Consider the following 17,745-nt stretch of genomic DNA (forward strand, 5'->3'; position numbering starts at 1 on the left):
AAAAAAATCATAATACAACAATGAACCTTTCTCAAAACTATGAACTTTGAAACTGAAATTGCATGATTAAGTGACAGCACAGTTCTTAGTTATTTTTTCTTATTCATCTGTAAAGCAGCGGTAGCTTTCAGCATGCTTGTCATCTAAAACTTATTTTATGTCTGGTTATACATTGCTGAGGATTCTTTGTCTGTGGCATTTTAAATGTTGGGGTCTTTTCCTGTGTCTTTCAAATTTATCTGCAATTTACAGAAACGGTGGTACAGTGCAAGATGGAATGAGAATCTTAAATTTCAAGTCTAGAAAAATTTCATAACATAAATAAATGGTCTAAATTAGATGCATGCTCAACTTTAGTAGCATTAGTTTTAATATTGTCTAATCCTCTTCATAGGATCTTAGAATGTTAGCGTGGGAAGGGCCTTTGGAGATCCTTTATTCTGGCCCTGCCATTGTCCAGATAAGGGGGCCCAGAGAGGTGAGGTGATTTGTCAAGGTCACAAAGCAAGTTCGTAGCAGAACTTGAAATAGAACCTAGATTTCCTAACTCCCAAGCCAGAGCTTTTTTCATTCCACCATCTTCTTTGTTCCACTGGAGGGAAAAAATAGCCATCTATCTACTTTTGTGTGTCGATAGTTAAAAAAGCGTCCCTTGCTTTAATCGTAGAGGTTTCCTTTAAAGTAGGTTATATACAGATTAAATCATTGTTAACTCTTTTAGGGGAGCTACCACCTAATGTACCCTGAAGACAAAAAATTAAATCTCCTTTTGTAAAGAACAGTTATGTCCCATAATTTGTCTGTTTAGGTTCAGAGATTTGTCCATTTTTAAATTGAGGTGTATTTCATTTTAATACTGTAATAGAGTTAAAAGGACAGTTTTTCTCTTGCATTTTGTTGACATTTTAACCGCCCAAACTGTGTTTTACTTTGAAATATGTAAGGACATCCTTATAAGTCTTTTCAATTTCTTTATGGACAATTTTATCCTCTTCCCCTTCTACATCTCCTTGCTTCTTTCTTGCAACCTTCCAACTCCCCCCAGCCCCAAATTAGTTTTGGAATCTGTATGCAGAGTAACGTGGCTTCTGTTTGGGACAAACTGCCTCAGTTTACCCAAATAACTCGAGGAGACCACCAAGTCAAGCTGACAGATTTATTACATTCTCATGAGAATCGGTGACCTCAATACTGAGGATCACAATAAGAGGCTCATGCTTTGGATTTTTATAGGAATTTTGAGGTGGGGGCAGAGAAAGAAAGTCCCCAAGTGCACTGGGTGAGCTTACAATCTAACATCCAATCCTGTCTCACCCAGGATGCGTGCTTAGCTCATGATCAAGGTATGGATACATGTGTACATGTTCCAGGAACAAGGGGGAAAGGGGAGGGGGGAACAAGGTCAAACTGAGGGAAGGGAAAAAACAAGGAGTAACAGGAGCTGATATCAGGCTTAGGAATGTGAAAAGGGAGAGGTAGGAAACGTAGCTTTATCTGGTCACAATTAATCCATGACAAGGACTGGGGGTCTGACATGTAAGGGGAGGGAAGATGGGTACCAGGCAAGGCCTAAGACATGATTTTTATTACAGGCAGTAAAACTAAGACGTAGCTGACAAGCAATAAGACTAAAAAGGGGCAAATGGAACTAATTGAGCAGTAAAACTTAGAGACAGAAGGAACTGACAAGCAATAAAACTTAGGCAGAGACAGAAGGGACTCACTATACTGGGTGCTGGGTACTTTCCAGACCCCATCCTCAGAGTCTAAACTGACTCAAATCCATCTATCTCATACAACTTCCATTTGGTTAATAAGTAGTTTAAGGTAAGACAAATTATATGTTGGGGCCTATACCAGTTGATAAATGTTACTTTAAAATTTTGTTTTGTTGATATCTATTGTACTTATCCTTCTGTGACTCCTTTGTTGGTCCCTCATGGATGTCCTGTTACCTATGCATGGGTCCACAAACCCTAGGGCTCTGTCCTAGGCCCTCTTCTCTTATATATTTGTCATCTACCTGTTGGTACGTTCCTCAACTCCCACAGATTCAACTGTCTGTTCTATGTGGGTGGCTCCTAAATGTAGATTTTTCTGCCCTTACCTTTTCTGTCTTTATCTCTCTGAGAGTCTTCTGCCTGCAGGATGTTTCCTTCCACCTAGCTGTCTCATCAACATGTCCAAAACAGAGCTCATTAGGCTGATTCCCCTAAACCTAGCTTCTCAGTTTCTTTTGAAAGCACCATTATTCTTTCAGTCTACCAGGCATCATCCTTTATTTTTCAAATTCACTCCCCTCCTCTTAGTCAATCATTTGCCAAGTATTGTCAGTAACACTTCCGCCTTTCTTGAATTTCTCCCCTTTTTTCTGCTCATACCACACCCACATCCCCTCTCACCTGTGCTGTTGCCTGAGCTTCTTGATTAAACTTCCTGACCCCAGTCTCTTCTCCTTCAGTCCATCTTCTACATCGCTGCCACATTGGTCATTCTAAAGTAGCTGGGTGACCGTGCCACTCCTCTGATCAGAAGCTTCAGGGACTTCCTGTGGCCTTTAGTGTTTGGTATTGAAAACCCATTACCATTTGGAAAGCCTAACTGTCCAGACTGATTACACATTCTTTGACGTACTGTCTCAGGCCTCACTTTTGAAAATACTCTTTTTCCTTACTTCTGCTTCCTGGATCCTTTGGCACTCTCCTCAAGTGCCACTTCCTTCAAGACAGTTTTATGGGTACCTCCAGTTCTGGCTTTCTCCCTTCCCTCTCCTCCCATCATAGGATTGGAGATTTACCCTTGAAACAGACATCAGAGACCATCTAGTTCCACCCCCTTATTTTATAGATGAATAGATGGAAGCACAGATACGTTGTGACTTTTTTTCAGGGACACATAGCATTAAGTGTCTGAGGCAGAATTTGAACTGAAGTCTTCCTGATTCTCAAATCCTCTATCTGTTTTTTGGGTGGCTAGATGGCACAGTTAATAGACTGCTGGGCTCAGGAGCAGGAAGACTTGAGTTCAGATGTGGCCTCAGACACTTAATGTGTGACTGTGGGCAAGTCATTTATTCTTCTTTGACTCAGTTTCCTCATCTGTCAAATGAGTCAGAGAAGGAAATGGCTAATGACTCCACTATCTTTGTCAAGAAAACCCCAAATGGGATCATGAAAAGTAGGACAAGACTGACCAATAGCAACAACAACAGATCCCATGTTTATTTATCTGTGAACATGCATCCCCCCAGGAGAATTCAGGTGCCTTGAGGGCAGAGACCATCTCTTTTTATGTTGCTGTCCCCAGAGCCTCTGGCATAGTGCGTGGTACCTAGTAGGCATTCAGGGAATGCTTGTTGGTTGAATAAGTACACTTTAATCTCTCAAGTGAACTGGATGATACAATTAGAAAAAAACCTTTTAATGTAAAAATAAGAAATCACAAGTTGAAAACATCACAGAGAAGCAAATCAGCCTTTTAGAGTTGTGATTAAATATATTTAAAAAAAATTTAACAGGAAGGCAAGAAAAAATACTAACTTGATGTGTACCACTAAGAATTACAGAAATAAAAATCACAGGGGTTTATTAAGAATGACAGTTGAAACACAAGCAGCCTTTGTATATCTACTTTTGGAAAAACATCCTGTGACATTAGCAATGCAAAACCAGCTCTTTTCAGAAGCAAAATATGTACTCTCTGTGGGAATCCTACTTATTTTGGAATGAAGGACCTTAGCAACTGAAAATAGCTTTTGTCTGTTTTGGTATTTTAGGGACAGATAGATGGATTAATGAATCTAGACTTAGAGAGTATCAGGAAAATCATTAAAATAGAAATATCATTCTTGTGAATATTTGAAGGGGGATGGATAGATAATACAGTATTGATATAGCCTATCCTGAGAAATACTTTTCTTTGGAATAGCCCCAGTAGGGAACAACCTGAATATTTTAGAATAGGAACCCATTGAAGAGGAAGAAGTAGTCAAAACACCAGGTTTTTCTTTGTTGCAGATTAAGAGAAATTGAAGCAAGGACAGTAGGTCAGAAGGAGATTCATAATAAAAATCTGTCATCTTTTTTATTTTATATTGTCAAAAATAGTCTCTTGTTAATTTTTTTTTTCAGTTGTGTCTGACTCTTTGTGACCCCATTTGGGGTCTTCTTGGCAGAGATACTGGAGTGATTTGCCATTTTCTTCTCCACCTCATTTGACAGATGAAGAAATTAAGGCAAACAGGGTGAAGGGACTTGCCCAGGGTTAGACAGCTAGTAAATTTCTGATGCTTGATTTGAACTCAGGTTTTCTTGACTCTTTGCCTGGCACTCTATCCACTGTGACACCTAGCTGCCCAAGAAGAGGTCTTCAGACAAATGCTGGCTAGCCAGTATACCTTTGATGGGTGTGTTGGGAGGGGATTCTTGTTAAGGTTTGGGTTGGCCTAGATCAGAGGCTCTTAACCTGTGATTAATAATAATGGCATTTTATGAGATAAGGAGGAAAACAAAAGTGAGATTATGGCAAAATCCCCATTTAGGATTAATCTGACCTGTGCCACTTACTGCTTCGTCCTTTTTACCAGCAAAATCTTCTGAGTGATCTATCAGTTAAGCTGCTTAGGTCAGGGACATCTCTTCATAAGGATCTTCAGTTCCCTTAGAGTAACTTCCTTTAAACTCTGCATAGTGGTACTGATTGTAAGATCATAGAGAACTGGAAAGGTCTAGTCTAAACCGCTATGAGAGAAATGAAGAAATGCAAACTCAAAGAGATTGTGACTTGACCTGTTTAACACATGGTTAATGCACTTGGCATATAGTGAATGCTTATTGGTCGCTTAATTGACCAATGCCATATACTTAGTGTCAATCTCTATCAAGAAGAGCTTAAGAACTCCTGCCATAAGCCTTCTCCTAGATGAACCTGGTCATTTCCTTCAGCCAGTTCTCATATGGCATGTATTCAGTACCCTGCTACACCCTCCTGGTTGCCCTCCCTTGGATACTTTCCAGATTAGCATTCCATTTCAGAAACTCTTGTGTCCAAAATTGAACACAGCACTTACTCCAAATGCAGTTTGATCATTTGTATTATTCCTGGAGTTTCCATTAGTCAACTGATTTGTCGTTACTCAGAGCTCGGTTTCCTTTTTAGTTAAGTCAAGGAAGTCAACAAGCATGTATCAAATAAGTACTGTGTGTTAAGTGCTGGGGATACAAAGAAAGGCAAAAGGCAAAGGAGTTCACCTTCTCCTGAGACAAAATGCCAACAATTATGGACAAACAAGATGTAGGCAGGGAAAGGTAGAGATCATCTCAGAGGGAAGATAGCTAAGATGAAGGAGGCCCGGGGAAGGTTTTTTTAGAAGGTAGGATTGTCGCTGGGACTTGAAGGAAGCCAGGGAAGCCAGACATGAAGAAGGAGGACATCCCAGGCCTGGGCAACAGCCAGTGAAAATGCTCTGAATTGGGAAATTCTAAAAAAATCAGTGTGCCCTAAATTAGTCTGGGTTTGAAGAGTTCATAGGGAGGAGTAAGATGTAAAAAGACTGGAAAAGTGGGTCAGGAGAGAGGGAAGGCAGGTTATGAAAGGCTTTTTTTTTTTTGGTGAGGCAATTGGGGTTAAGTGACTTGCCTAGGGTCGTACAGCTAGTAAGTGTTAAGTGTCTGAGGCCAGATTTGACCTTTGGTCCTCCTGACTCTAAGACTGGTGCTCTATCCACTGCGCCACCTAGCTGCCCCTATGAAGGGCTTTGAACATCAGAGGATTTTATATTTGGTCCTAGAGTGATAGGGAACTACTGCTGTTTGTCTCCTTGGGGGTGGGGCGTGGGGTGACATAGTCAGACATGAACTTTCAAAAGATCACCCTGACTGCTGAGTGGAGGATGGACTGGAGTGGGGATAGACATGTGGTAGTCAGACACACTCGCCGACTCTTCTAATAAGGAGAGAAGTGGGTGTATTCGAGATGTTAAAACGGTAGAAATGGAGAGGCCTTGGAAACACATTGAATATGGAGAATGAGAGAGAGTGCAGAATTGAAGATGACACTTGGCTTGCCAGCCTCTATGAGTGGGAAGAGGGAAGGACATTGGGGGAAAGGAAATGATTTCAGTTTTGGAAAGGTGGAGTTTATGATGTCTTTAAGACATCCAGTTTGAGATGTCCAGTAGGCTGCTGGAGATGGGAGCTTGGAGGTTAGATGGGAAGTTAGGGCTGGATAAGTTGATAGCATAGAGCTATGATCCATGGGTAGTGATAACTTCACCAAGTCATTAATAAAAATGATTAAACCTTAATCATTATAGTCCTTGAGATATTTCCGTAGACACCTTTCCAGGGGACCTGGAACCATTATGACTTCTTTTTGAACCTGGCCATTAATAGAATTCCGAATCCATCTAACTGTACTTTTTTTCTAGTGTGTGGATATCAATATTGTCCATAAGAAGAGGATGAGATACTTTAGCAAATGCTTTGCTAACATCTAAGTAAGCTATATCTACAGCATTTCCTGATCTATCAGCTTGGTACCTTATTATAAAAGGAAATAGTTAATCAGGCATGAGTTGTTTTTAATGAAGACATGCTGACCCTTTGTGATCACTTCATTTTTAGATTTTGACTTTTCCCTCACTAGCTTTTCTTTTTTTGTGGGGCCATGGGGGTTAAGTGACTTGCCTAGGGTCACACAGCTAGTAAGTGTCAAGTGCCTGAGTCTGGATTTGAACTCAGGTCCTCCTGACTCCAGGGCCGGTGCTCTATCCACTGCGCCACCTAGCTGCCCCCCTCACTATCTTTTAAATAATTAGTTTCCCAGATTTTGGTAGGAATTGATGTTAAACTCATTTGACTATAGCTGACAGACTTTCCCCCTTTTTTGAAAATTGGAACATTTGCTCTTCTCGAGAGTTAATACGTTTCTCTTGTTCTCAGCCTGTGAAATGCACTGACACTAAGTCAGCAGTCTCATCCTCTAGTACTTCAGTATGTAAAACAGAGCTACTTTCCTCAGAAACAACCAGAAGCTTTCTTACTCTCTCCTTACTTATCTAGAGTATTCATCAGCTCCCTATCAGCCATCTTTCTTCTGTTATTTACAGGTTGTTGTCCTCCTTATCAGGAAAAACAGTTACCTTCCCACATACCCTGATTCTTATCAGAGGTGAGATCCCTTCTTTGATCCTTTTCTTAAGCCATGGTAGCTAAAAACCCTTTTTTGGGTTTTCCTTCGCTTTCCTCACCAGATCCATCTTCTTTTTCTAGGTACACAAATGATTTTGTATCCATCTTCTTTTACTTTTTGTGTGAATCTCTTAAAAATTGAAGTCGTGTAGCAGATTCTTTGTGTAGCCAAATCTATCTCTGCTCCCATTTGCCTCTACATTGGACAGCTCCCACTTTTCCTTTGGGTCTTCAGAATTTAATTTTTTTAAGTTTCTTATCCTTCATGTGCTGTTTTCCTTATAGAGAATTTTAATTCATGGGTTCCCCTTCACCTTTCCTTTAAACCCCTTGAAATTTCTCTCAAAATCTAGGGCATATCTTAAGAGTGGTTTCTGACTGGTCTTTTCTATCAAAAACCCTGAGACAGTGGTGTCAATCTCAAATAAAAATAGTGGTGACTAAATTGTACATAAGGGTTGGGCTGCATGTTGACTCTTTTGTTGTTGTTTGGCAGCCACGTAGCTGCCAAAATATTTCTTGTTGTTCAGTCACGTACTACTCTTTGTGACCTCCTTTGGGGTTTTCTTGGCAGAAATACTGGAGTGGTTTGACATTTCCTTCTCCAGCTCATTTGACAGATGAGGAAACTGAGGCCAGCAGGGTTAAATGAGTTGCCCAAGGTCATAACTAGGAAGTGTCTGAGGCCAGATTTGAACTTAACGAAAATGAGTTTTCAAGACTCCAGGTCAGGCACCCTATCCACTGTGCCATGTAGTTGCCCCTAATATTATCTATGTTCTGTTGTATTTGAAATAAACATTTATATTGTTAAACATTTCCTACTTACATTTTAAACTCAAGTGTTTTGTCAGCTGCAGTGCCAGCAGCATGTTTGACTTCTCTGCTCTAAGAGAGAGTAGTTATTTCTACTCAAGGCCTCCATAATTTTTACCCTTACAAACAGTTCTATTTTCAATGAGAATCAGATACAGAATAGAATTTCTCCTTGTTCATTCCTATTAAGTCAAGACATCGTTAGCTCTTAAGCAGAGAGCTGCAGCAGATATCTTGATAATTTAAGTCTGCCTTAATTGCTATATTGGGTTTTTTAGGGGGGCAGGGCAGTGAGGGTTAACTGACTTTCCCAGGGTCACACAGCTAGTAAGCATCAAGTGTCCAAGGCTGGATTTGAACTCAAATCCTCCTGAACCCAGGGCCGGTGCTTTATCCACTGCTAAACTTAGCTGCCCCTATATTGTTCCTTTTTGCAAGACTTGTAATTAGGAAATCTTCTTGGAGGTAGTGGCAGTTAAACTGGACTTTATAGGAAGGGTAGTCAGTCAGCAAGCATTTGTTAAGCATTTACTATGCTTTAGGGACTGTGCTAAGATCTGAGAATAGAAAGACAAAATCTGTCCCTACCTTCAAAGATTGTTTGGCCTTCATTTTCAAAGAGGACCATGATATCAGGGTGATGTCATGACTTGCAGTGAATTGGATTTAAGTGAGGGAGGGCTGTGCAAGGTCACCAACCTCACTCTCTCCTCCAGAGCCATCTGGGTCCAGTGGCAAGATATATATCAGGATGACTGGAGATGGCCCTGGATGTTTTAAGGCAGTTGGGGCTAAGTGACTTGCCCAGGATCACATAGCTAGTGTCTGAGGTGAGATTTGAACTCAGGTCCTTCTAACTTCAGGGCCATTGCTCTATCCACTGCGCCACTTAGCTGCCCTAATTTTTTTTTTTTTTTTTGCAGGGCAGTGAGGGTAAAGTGACTTGCCGAGAGTCACACAGCTAATAAGTGTCAAGTGTCTGAGGCTGGATTTGAACTCAGGTCCTTCTGAATCCAGGGCCCGGTGCTTTATCCACTGCACCACCTCGCTGCCCCTAGCTGCCCTTAATTGCCTTAAAACATCTGGGCCCGTCTGCAGTCGTCCTGAGGTATATCTTGCCACTGGACTTAGATGGCTCTGGAGGAGAGAGTGAGGTTGGTGACTCTGCATAGTCTTCAAGGACTCACATTCTAAAGGGAGAGACAGCATATCAATAAATAAGTATATATAAGGTATATAGAGAAGATGGAACAGGAAGGCATTAGTAGCTGGGTAGGCTTTCAAAAGGTAGAGATGGAGTCAGTAGGGCATTTCAAGTGGGAAGAACAGTATGAGCAGTAACAATAGTATTTAAGTAGAGAGTTAGAAGGGACCTTAAGACCATTTCAATCATTTACAGATGAGGAACTGAGGCCCAGAGAAGAGTGAGTGACTTGCTCGCCTCAAACAATCCAGGAAATGATGTATTGTTGAGTTGGCTTAATTTGGTAGAGATTGTGTTTACAGTCAGGACCAGCCTAACTGACAAGTAAGCTGTCCTAGAGGTGGGATTCAAATGTAGTTTGATAGACAGGCTGAATCTACTATGATAAAATTTAACAAGGATGAATTGAAAATCTTATTCTTAGGGGCAAAAAGTCAGCATTATATACAAGATGAGGGAAGAACTGGTGGGCAGATATTGTCTAAAAAGTTTCTGAGGCTGTTACTTAGTAAGAGTGAATTTATTCACCAAGCATTTATTATACCCTTGACATATGCAAGGCTTTGCATTAGATATGGAGAACAGTGGGGGTGCAAAGAAAGACACAGTGAAATAGCCCTCTTCCCGGGAAGGAGCTTCCGTTCTAACCGAGGAGACTAAGGGATGCAAATAATTCTATACAAAATAAATATGAAGTAACTCTAACACTATGTGGCCTGTATGGGGGGAGGGTGACCAAGATCCTTGGGGAAGAGGGAGCATTGAGATTATCCTTGAGAGAAGTCAGAGACTCTTTGAGGGCAAGATGAAGAGGGGCTGTACTCCAGGAAACAGGGTGTGCAAAGGTTTAGAGGCAAGAAATGGAACGTTGTGTGTGGCAGAGAAGGGGTAATGGGAAATTATTCAACAATTGGGTATGGGGGCTAAAAAAGCCAATGCTATAGTAAGAGAGGCATGGCTCAGGAAGAAGGAGGTGATGATGTCTATGTACTTCAGCCTGATCAGGCCAGGTCATATTTTAGGAATGATATTGATAAGTTGGAAGATGTCCATAGAGTAGTGATGGGTTTCAAGATCACTAGAGATATTTGACCTAGAAAAGAGAGACATGGGGAAGGAGCACCTTGAAGCATTTGAAGGACTTCCATGTGGAAGAGGGTTAGACTTGTTTTTCTTGGCCCCAGAGAGCAGTAGGAGCAATGAGTAGAAAGACTAGTCTAGGAAGGATATAAGGAAGTGGTCCATCAGGAGTTAGAGCTGTTCCAGATTAGAACAATCCGCCTTGGGAGATAATAGGCTCCCGCTAACTGGAGGAAAAACTAACTTAAGGAAAAACAAGATGAGCACCTATCAGATACATCGTAGAGGGGATTCTTGAACTTTTAGTAATGGTTTGGTTAGATGGCCTCAGAGTTATCTTCTAATATTGAGATTCTGTGATCCCTTTGCTAGCCTGGAAGGTTGTCCCACTAAGTAATGAGGTTTTTTGGGTCAGGGTACTCCATCAATATGGTTTCATTTTTGTCTCTGTATCCCCATTGTGTAGCATGATGTCTGGCATGTAGGTACTTAATAAATGCTTAATGATTAATACGTTAATCTCATTTTACTGATGAACAAACCGAAGCTTTTACCTTAAGGTTACACAGTGGTAGAGCTGAGTCAGAAGATCTGGGTCTTCTGACTCCTGATCCTCTGAGAAATATGTCATTTTCATTGACCCTCACCTAGTTGTGGAGTTTAGCCATCCACACACAGGATATTCTTATTTTTAATATTGGATGAAAACGAATCATTGTTTTGGAGCTGATGGTTTTCTTGGTAACCTGAGGTAAAACTGGAGAGTTATGCTTGTAGCTAATAGGGCAGTGGAAAGATAATTGAGATTTGTATTATTTGTGTGACACTGGGCAAGTCATTTAACTTTTCATTGCCCCAGGAAACTCAGTGAGACTAATTGCTGACCAGGGAGGATCTAGATTGGCAGGGGAGGTTCCTCCCCTGTAGCTTCTTTTACCCATGAAATAACAGATCTGACAAAAAAAAAAAAAGGAAGGAAAAAAAGAAGTAAAGAAAAGAAAGATGATTGGCCTTGGAGTCAGGAAACCTTATTTTAAAAGTCCTGGCTCTCTCATACTTAAATTACCCTTATCTTAGCTCCAGTTTTCTTAACTGTAAAATGGGAATGATATACATTATAGGCTTTACAAAGTTGTGGAGAAGGGGCAGCTAGGTGGCGCAATGGATAGAGCACCAGCCCTGGAGTCAGGAGTACATGAGTTCAGATCCGGGGCTTCAGACACTTAACACTTGCCAGCTGCGTGACCCTGGGCAAGTCACTTAACCCCAATTGCCTGACTAAAAAACAAACAAACAAACAAAGTTGTGGAGAAAGAACTCTTTAACTCTGAAGTACTATGTGAGTTTGAGTTACAATTGTCATCATATTATACTATATGATAATTATAAGAATTATAAAGGCCATCTAATTATACCTTATCTACTTCTAATGAGGTGCAAATTACTCATCTGCCACTCCTAAGCCCCTGTTTTGAGGCAAGTGATATAGGAAGTGAAATTTTTTCTTTCCTGTCATCAAATGGAGACATCTTTGAGATGGAGATTAAGCAAATCTACCTAATTTGCTTTCATGTGTAAAGCACTCCACAGTCTGTCATAAGGAACATTTATTTTAGTATATATATCTAAATAGTTTTTAGTTTTGCAAATTGTATAAATGAAGAATTTGTGGGCTATTTATAGCTCAAGTCTTTCAAGGTTTCTAGCTTAAGCTTTTCAAGGTTGGAATACCATATCTTGAGAACAAGCATAGAAACATTTAGCTGTTTATATTGTTATGTATAAATTGAGAAAATTTGTCAGTTCAGTTCAACAAACATTTTTTACATCTCCATGTGAAATAAAAAACTTTGCATTTTACTGTAGGAGGAATTTAGCCCATACAAATCATTAAATATAAAAAAAATTGAGAAGGTAAGAGAATGCTAATTGGTAAAGTTATAGTTTGAAAACAAACAAACCAAAAAATGAAGAAGTACATTGGTGGCTCATGATTTATTTATTTATTTTGGGTGGGGCAGTGAGGGTAAAGTCACTTGCCCAGGGTCACACAGCTAGTAAGTGTCAAGTGTGTGAGGCCGGGTTTGAACTCAGGTCCTCCTGAATCCAGGGCCAGTGCTTTATCCACTGCGCCACCTAGCTGCCCCCTATTTATTAATTAAAAAAAAATTTTGCGGGGCAGTGAGGGTTAAATGACTTGCCCAGGGTCACATAGCTAATAAGTGTCAAGTGTTTGAGGCCACATTTGAACTCAGGTTTTCATGAGTCCAGGGCCAGTGCTTTACCCACTGTGTCACCTAGCTGCCCCTATGTTTCTTTCTTTTCTTTTCTTTTCTTTTTTTTTTTGGTGAGGCAATTGGGGTTAAGTGACTTGCCTAGGGTCACACAGCTAGTAAGTGTCAAGTGTCTGAGGCTGGATTTGAACTCAGGTACTCCTGAATCCAGGGCCGGTGCTTTATCCACTGCGCCACCTAGCTGCCCCGCTATGTTTCTTTTTAATACTGGATGCCCCAAAAGTCTCAGTGCAGTTTGAAGCTTTAATAGCTATTAAAGCTTGAACTTGCACGAAGACTTTTGGAGCATATCTATATCTTTATATTGTCCCATAGAAAAATAGTTAGGGAAGCTAATATTAGGCAGGCAGGGGTGGCATTAGTAGAGTACTAGGCGTAGAATCAGGAAGCTTCATCTTCTTGTGTTAAAGCCTGGCCTCAGATACTTACTAGCCGTGTAACCCTGCTGGCCTCGGTTTCCCCCTCTGGAAAATGAGCTGGAGAAGGGATGGCAGACCACTCCAGTGTCTCTGCCAAGAAAACCCCAAATGGGGTCCCGGAGAGTCAGACACAGCTGAAATGCCTGAACAAGAAAATACTGAACACTTCACAGTGCTTGGAAGAGTCACACTTGGACATTTCAGCTGATGTAGTATTTGAGGACCATTATTGTAAACATCAGTTCTGACTGCACAGAATCATGGAGGTCCAACATGTAGGTTATGAGTAGATTGGCTTGTAATAAGCAGGGACATAGACCAGAACTTGTTTTTTTTTAAAAATCAAATCCCCGTTATCCACCTGTGTTTTTGGCTAGTTGCTTTCCCCCCAATGCTGATGGTGTGTGGTGTGGTTTTTTTAAATTTACTTATTTGAGGATACCAGTTAGATGAATTATGGTGTTTAGAAGTTTTTCCTGTGATTTTATTTTAGAAAAGTGACTTGACTTTTTCTTTGCTTGTTCAGCTTGTTGTATGAAAATTTCCTAGTGCTTTGGATTTTTCATAAAGAATTAACCCTTTAGTTAGCAAGGAGTTACTTTGTTTCACAAAGGTTTGAAACAATACTTTAAAAACATTAATGTGAGGAATAATATCCTTTCTAGAGGTAAGTTGGAACTTTGAAAAACTTTCATTTCATTTTTTTAATAACTCATTTGTTCAAATAACTTCCCATGTATATTAAAGAAAGAAAGCAAATGTTTAATTGTAGTTTTTATGACATTTCTGCAATGCGCATAAACTTTCAAAACCTCATTTATTCATTTTTCCAGCAGCAAATAAACACAGGGAGCCTAGTGGCAGGGACAGCAAATACCATAGAAACGGAGTCCCTTAAGCGACCACAGACATTCTCGCCAGCAGGTATGTTCATAGCATAGGTTAGGTTCTGTTTTTAAACTGTGATTAAAGTTTTCTTTCATAGTTGATTCATGGTTGTTACTAAATAGTGCTTGTGAAGGGAGATAGTTTTTGGTTCACTTGCAAATTTAATTTCTCCGTTATCTTATAGTTAAATTGCGTTCTGTTTTTAAGCTATATGTCACATATATGGAAACATGTCCTGAAGATAAGCTTTCTAAACAGATCAGCAGACTTCATTTTGGTTTTGCATATATAATTATTAGCTACTTACTTATCTTGATGTGATTGAAGGGCAATACTAATTTTTTTTTTTGCTGATGAACTTTTTAAAAAAAACCCTGCACATTTTTGGAAAACTTATTACAGAGCAGTCTAAGAGACCTCGGCTTGAAGTGGGTCACCATGGGGTAGTTTTCCAGCATCCAGGGGTGACGACGGGAGTGCCTCTGCAGCAGCTAATGCCTACCGTACAAGGTAAAACTTCAGTTTTATGATAGTTGGGAAGAAAGGGAAGATGTGTGTGTGTGTGTGTGTGTGTGTGTGTGTGTGTGTGTGTGTGTGTGTGTGTGTATAATTAAAATCTTTTCTAGCAAAGGATAGTGTTTCTGAAGTTAGTGTTTTTTGTTTTTGTTTTTGTGGGGCAATGAGGGTTAAGTGACTTGCCCAGGGTCACACAGCTAGTAAGTGTCAAGTGTCTGAGGCTGGATTTGAACTCAGGTCCTCCTGAATCCAGGGCCAGTATTTTATCTACTGTACCATCTAGCTGCTCCCTGAAGTTAGTTTTCATGATTGGGATATTTCAAATAACTCTAAACCAATATAACAATAACAATTTCTGGGAAAATTCTTGTTGCCCTTAATGAAAGCCATCCATTTATTTAAATGATCTTTTTTATTTATTTAATTTTTTATATTATAAACCTTTGCATCCTGTTTTGTATGGTTGCTTACATACAAAACAAATGACAAAGTTCTGCCCTAAATCCCCTAACCTTTAACAAGAATAAACCAAATAAGTTAGCAAAGGGCAAAAAAGCAAGGAACATGCTTGTATTCGCCTATGTCTGAAAGTCCACCATCATTGAGCCTATTTTTCTTTCTCCTGAAAAAAAATATAATTAGTGTGTATACTGTTTTGGTTATTTTATTTCATTTTATTTTACTCATTATTGCTTGTGATCTCTTTTGTAAATTTCATTCTTGTAATTAGGTACTTTTTCTTCCTCTGAATTGATGCTATTGCAGTGATATTCCTTTGATACCTACAGCTTCCTTGAAATTAAATACAAATTCAAACTTCTTCCTTTTGTGCATATTTGTAGTAGCAGTTATGTTAGTCATTTTCCTGCCATTTAGTTACTCTACTGAACTTGGATGTATTAAATTTGTTCTAAAGTGTTGGTATCTTGTAGTAATATAACTTTGAGGTCAGAAGCCATTTTTTGCTTGTCAAATGGACAGAATGCTTTAGGACTTTAAAATTGGTGGTGTTTAGTTTTTTCTGGTTTTGCAGGTGGAATGCCTCCCACTCCTCAAGCTGTACAGCTCACTGGACAGAAACAAAGCCAACAGCAGTATGATCCATCCAAAGGTCCTCCCGTGCAGAATGCTGCAAGTCTACATACTCCTCCACCTCAGCTTCCTGGGCGGCTGCAGCCTGCCAACGTCCCGGGCGCATCCCTCTCGTCGACCCTGCAAATCTCACAGCAGCCCCAGCCCCAGATGATGGAGACCCAGCCCCAGCCCCAGCCCCAGCCCCAGCCCCAGCCCCAGCCCCAGCCCCAGCCCCAGCCCCAGCTCCAGCCCCCAATTCCAATGAAGACCCAGCCACCCAACGTACCCATCCCTGCTGCTCCAGCCAGCCAGCCTCCGGCACCCCTTCCACAGCCTCTCACTCCAGCACTCCATGTCCAGATGCAAGGAAAGACACAGGTGCAGGTGTCTCCCCTTCCAACACAGCCCCAGGTATTTCAAAGATAAAACCCTATATTCTTTAAAAGACTTTTTTGTTAATTTTGAAAAACTTCATGGAACAGGCTAGGAGTGCTACATGAATTTGACATACTCTATATTGCAGAAATATTGCCTCTTTTATCTGTGTTCCTTGAGCACAACTGCTTAATTAGATGGTTGTGGAATTTATACTTTGACAGATATTTTGCCACATTGTAGGGGCATCATTTTTTTTCCATATTATGTCCTTTGTAAATTTGGATAAGGCATTACTTAAAGGTTTGGATTCATGTCCTAATATAACATTCTCACTAATTTAATTACTCTTGCTATTTTAACATTAATTTGTAAGAAACGAATGTAGTTCTTATAAATGAAATGTATTTAGCAGCTCATGAGATTAAAGAGCAGTGACTTCATAAAGAACTAACACCCAGGGGCAGCTAGCTGTGTGACCCTGGGCAAGTCACTTAACCCCAATTGCCTCATTTAAAAAAAAAAAAAAGAACTAACACCCAGGGGCAGCTAGATGGCACAGTGGACAGAGCACCGGCCCTGGAGTCAGGAGAACCTGAGTTCAAATCCAGCCTCATACATTTAACACTTACTAGCTGTGTGACCCTGGGCAAGTCACTTAACCCCAATTGCCTCACAAGGAAAAAAAAAAGAACTAACACCTGCTGGAATCCATGAACTTGTTTTAAAAATATTTTAATAACTATTTTAATATAATTGTTTTCCTTTGTAATCCTATATATAGTCTGTTTTATATAGTCTGTTTATGCATTTAAAAACATGATTCTCAGAGGGGGTCCATGGGCTTTACCAGACTTACTGCTCAAGGGGGCCGGGGCTCAAAAAGGGTAAAGACCTCCCCCTGCCTCCTGCCCGACTCCCCCCCCCACCCCCCCTCCCCCGCCAATGATATAGAGAAAGTAGTGCCATGAGAAATTAGAAAAGAATTGCTTCTTTTCTCAGTTTCATAGCTGGGTTGACTTCAATATACAGAAGATAGGATTCTTTTTTTTTTTCCTTCAAAAAATTCACTTACTTGGCGAGGGTGGGATGAAAAATAGCCTTTGTATGTTCTTAATCATTTTTGGTCTAAAATTTATTATAAGGAAATTTAGCCTTTTGTGTAGATAGCTTTTCTGTTTTTATAGTAAACTCCTTTTTAAAATAAGAAGTGGGGGGCAGCTAGGTGGCGCAGTGGATAAAGCACTGGCCCTGGATTCAGGAGGACCTGAGTTCACATCCAGCCTCAGACACTTGACACTTACTAGCTGTGTGACCCTGGGCAAGTCACTTAACCCTTATTGCCCTGCTCCTCCCTGCCCCCCCCCAAAAAAAAAGTGGCACATAAATAGTTTGATAAATTGGTTTCCTGATGTACCCAGAGGGTAATTGTTTAGTTCATTCATTTTTCAATCATGTCTGACTCTTCTTGACCCCATTTGGTGTTTTTTTTTGTTTGTTTGTTTTTTGGCAAAGTCATGTGCCATTTCCTTCTCCAGCTCATTTAATAGATGAGGAAACTAAGACAAACAGGGTTCCATTTTTTCCCCAGGGTCAAACAGGTAGGAAGTGTCTGATGTCAGATTTGAACTCAGGTCTTTCTGACTCCAGGCCTGGTGCCATCCACCATGCCACCTAGCTGCTCCCAAAAGGTAGTAAGAAGCATCATTTCTTGGTTCACTTGGTCATCTTCTATCTCAGTAGTCATGATGATTATAAGCAAAAAAACTGTCTTGAAAAGAATTATTCTTTATGCAGTAACATCTATTGCAGATTAGGAGTTAGAAAAATTCTACCACTTGATGCTAGATTACCATATTTTTTGTTAAGTTCTCCCATATTGATCAGTC

The 17,745-nt window shown here is 40.3% G+C and overlaps 1 protein-coding gene across 5 annotated transcripts in view; it reads left to right on the plus strand.

The window, feature by feature from the left end:
- The window catches only part of EP400 (E1A binding protein p400), a 136,768-nt gene that overhangs the window by 24,752 nt on the left and 94,271 nt on the right, over nucleotides 1-17,745 (plus strand). For 3 of the 5 annotated variants that reach the window (XM_043984269.1, XM_043984293.1, XM_043984303.1), the window contains 3 exons: nucleotides 13,837-13,927; nucleotides 14,294-14,401; nucleotides 15,441-15,892. In XM_043984269.1, coding sequence (XP_043840204.1) covers nucleotides 13,837-13,927; nucleotides 14,294-14,401; nucleotides 15,441-15,892 — 651 coding nt within the window. Of the gene's footprint in view, nucleotides 1-13,836; nucleotides 13,928-14,293; nucleotides 14,402-15,422; nucleotides 15,893-17,745 lie in introns of all 5 variants that reach the window. The other 2 variants (XM_043984283.1, XM_043984279.1) reach the window with 2 other exon arrangements.

Source organism: Dromiciops gliroides, chromosome 1, assembly GCF_019393635.1.
Source record: "Dromiciops gliroides isolate mDroGli1 chromosome 1, mDroGli1.pri, whole genome shotgun sequence".
Classification (NCBI taxonomy): Eukaryota; Metazoa; Chordata; class Mammalia; order Microbiotheria; family Microbiotheriidae; genus Dromiciops; species Dromiciops gliroides.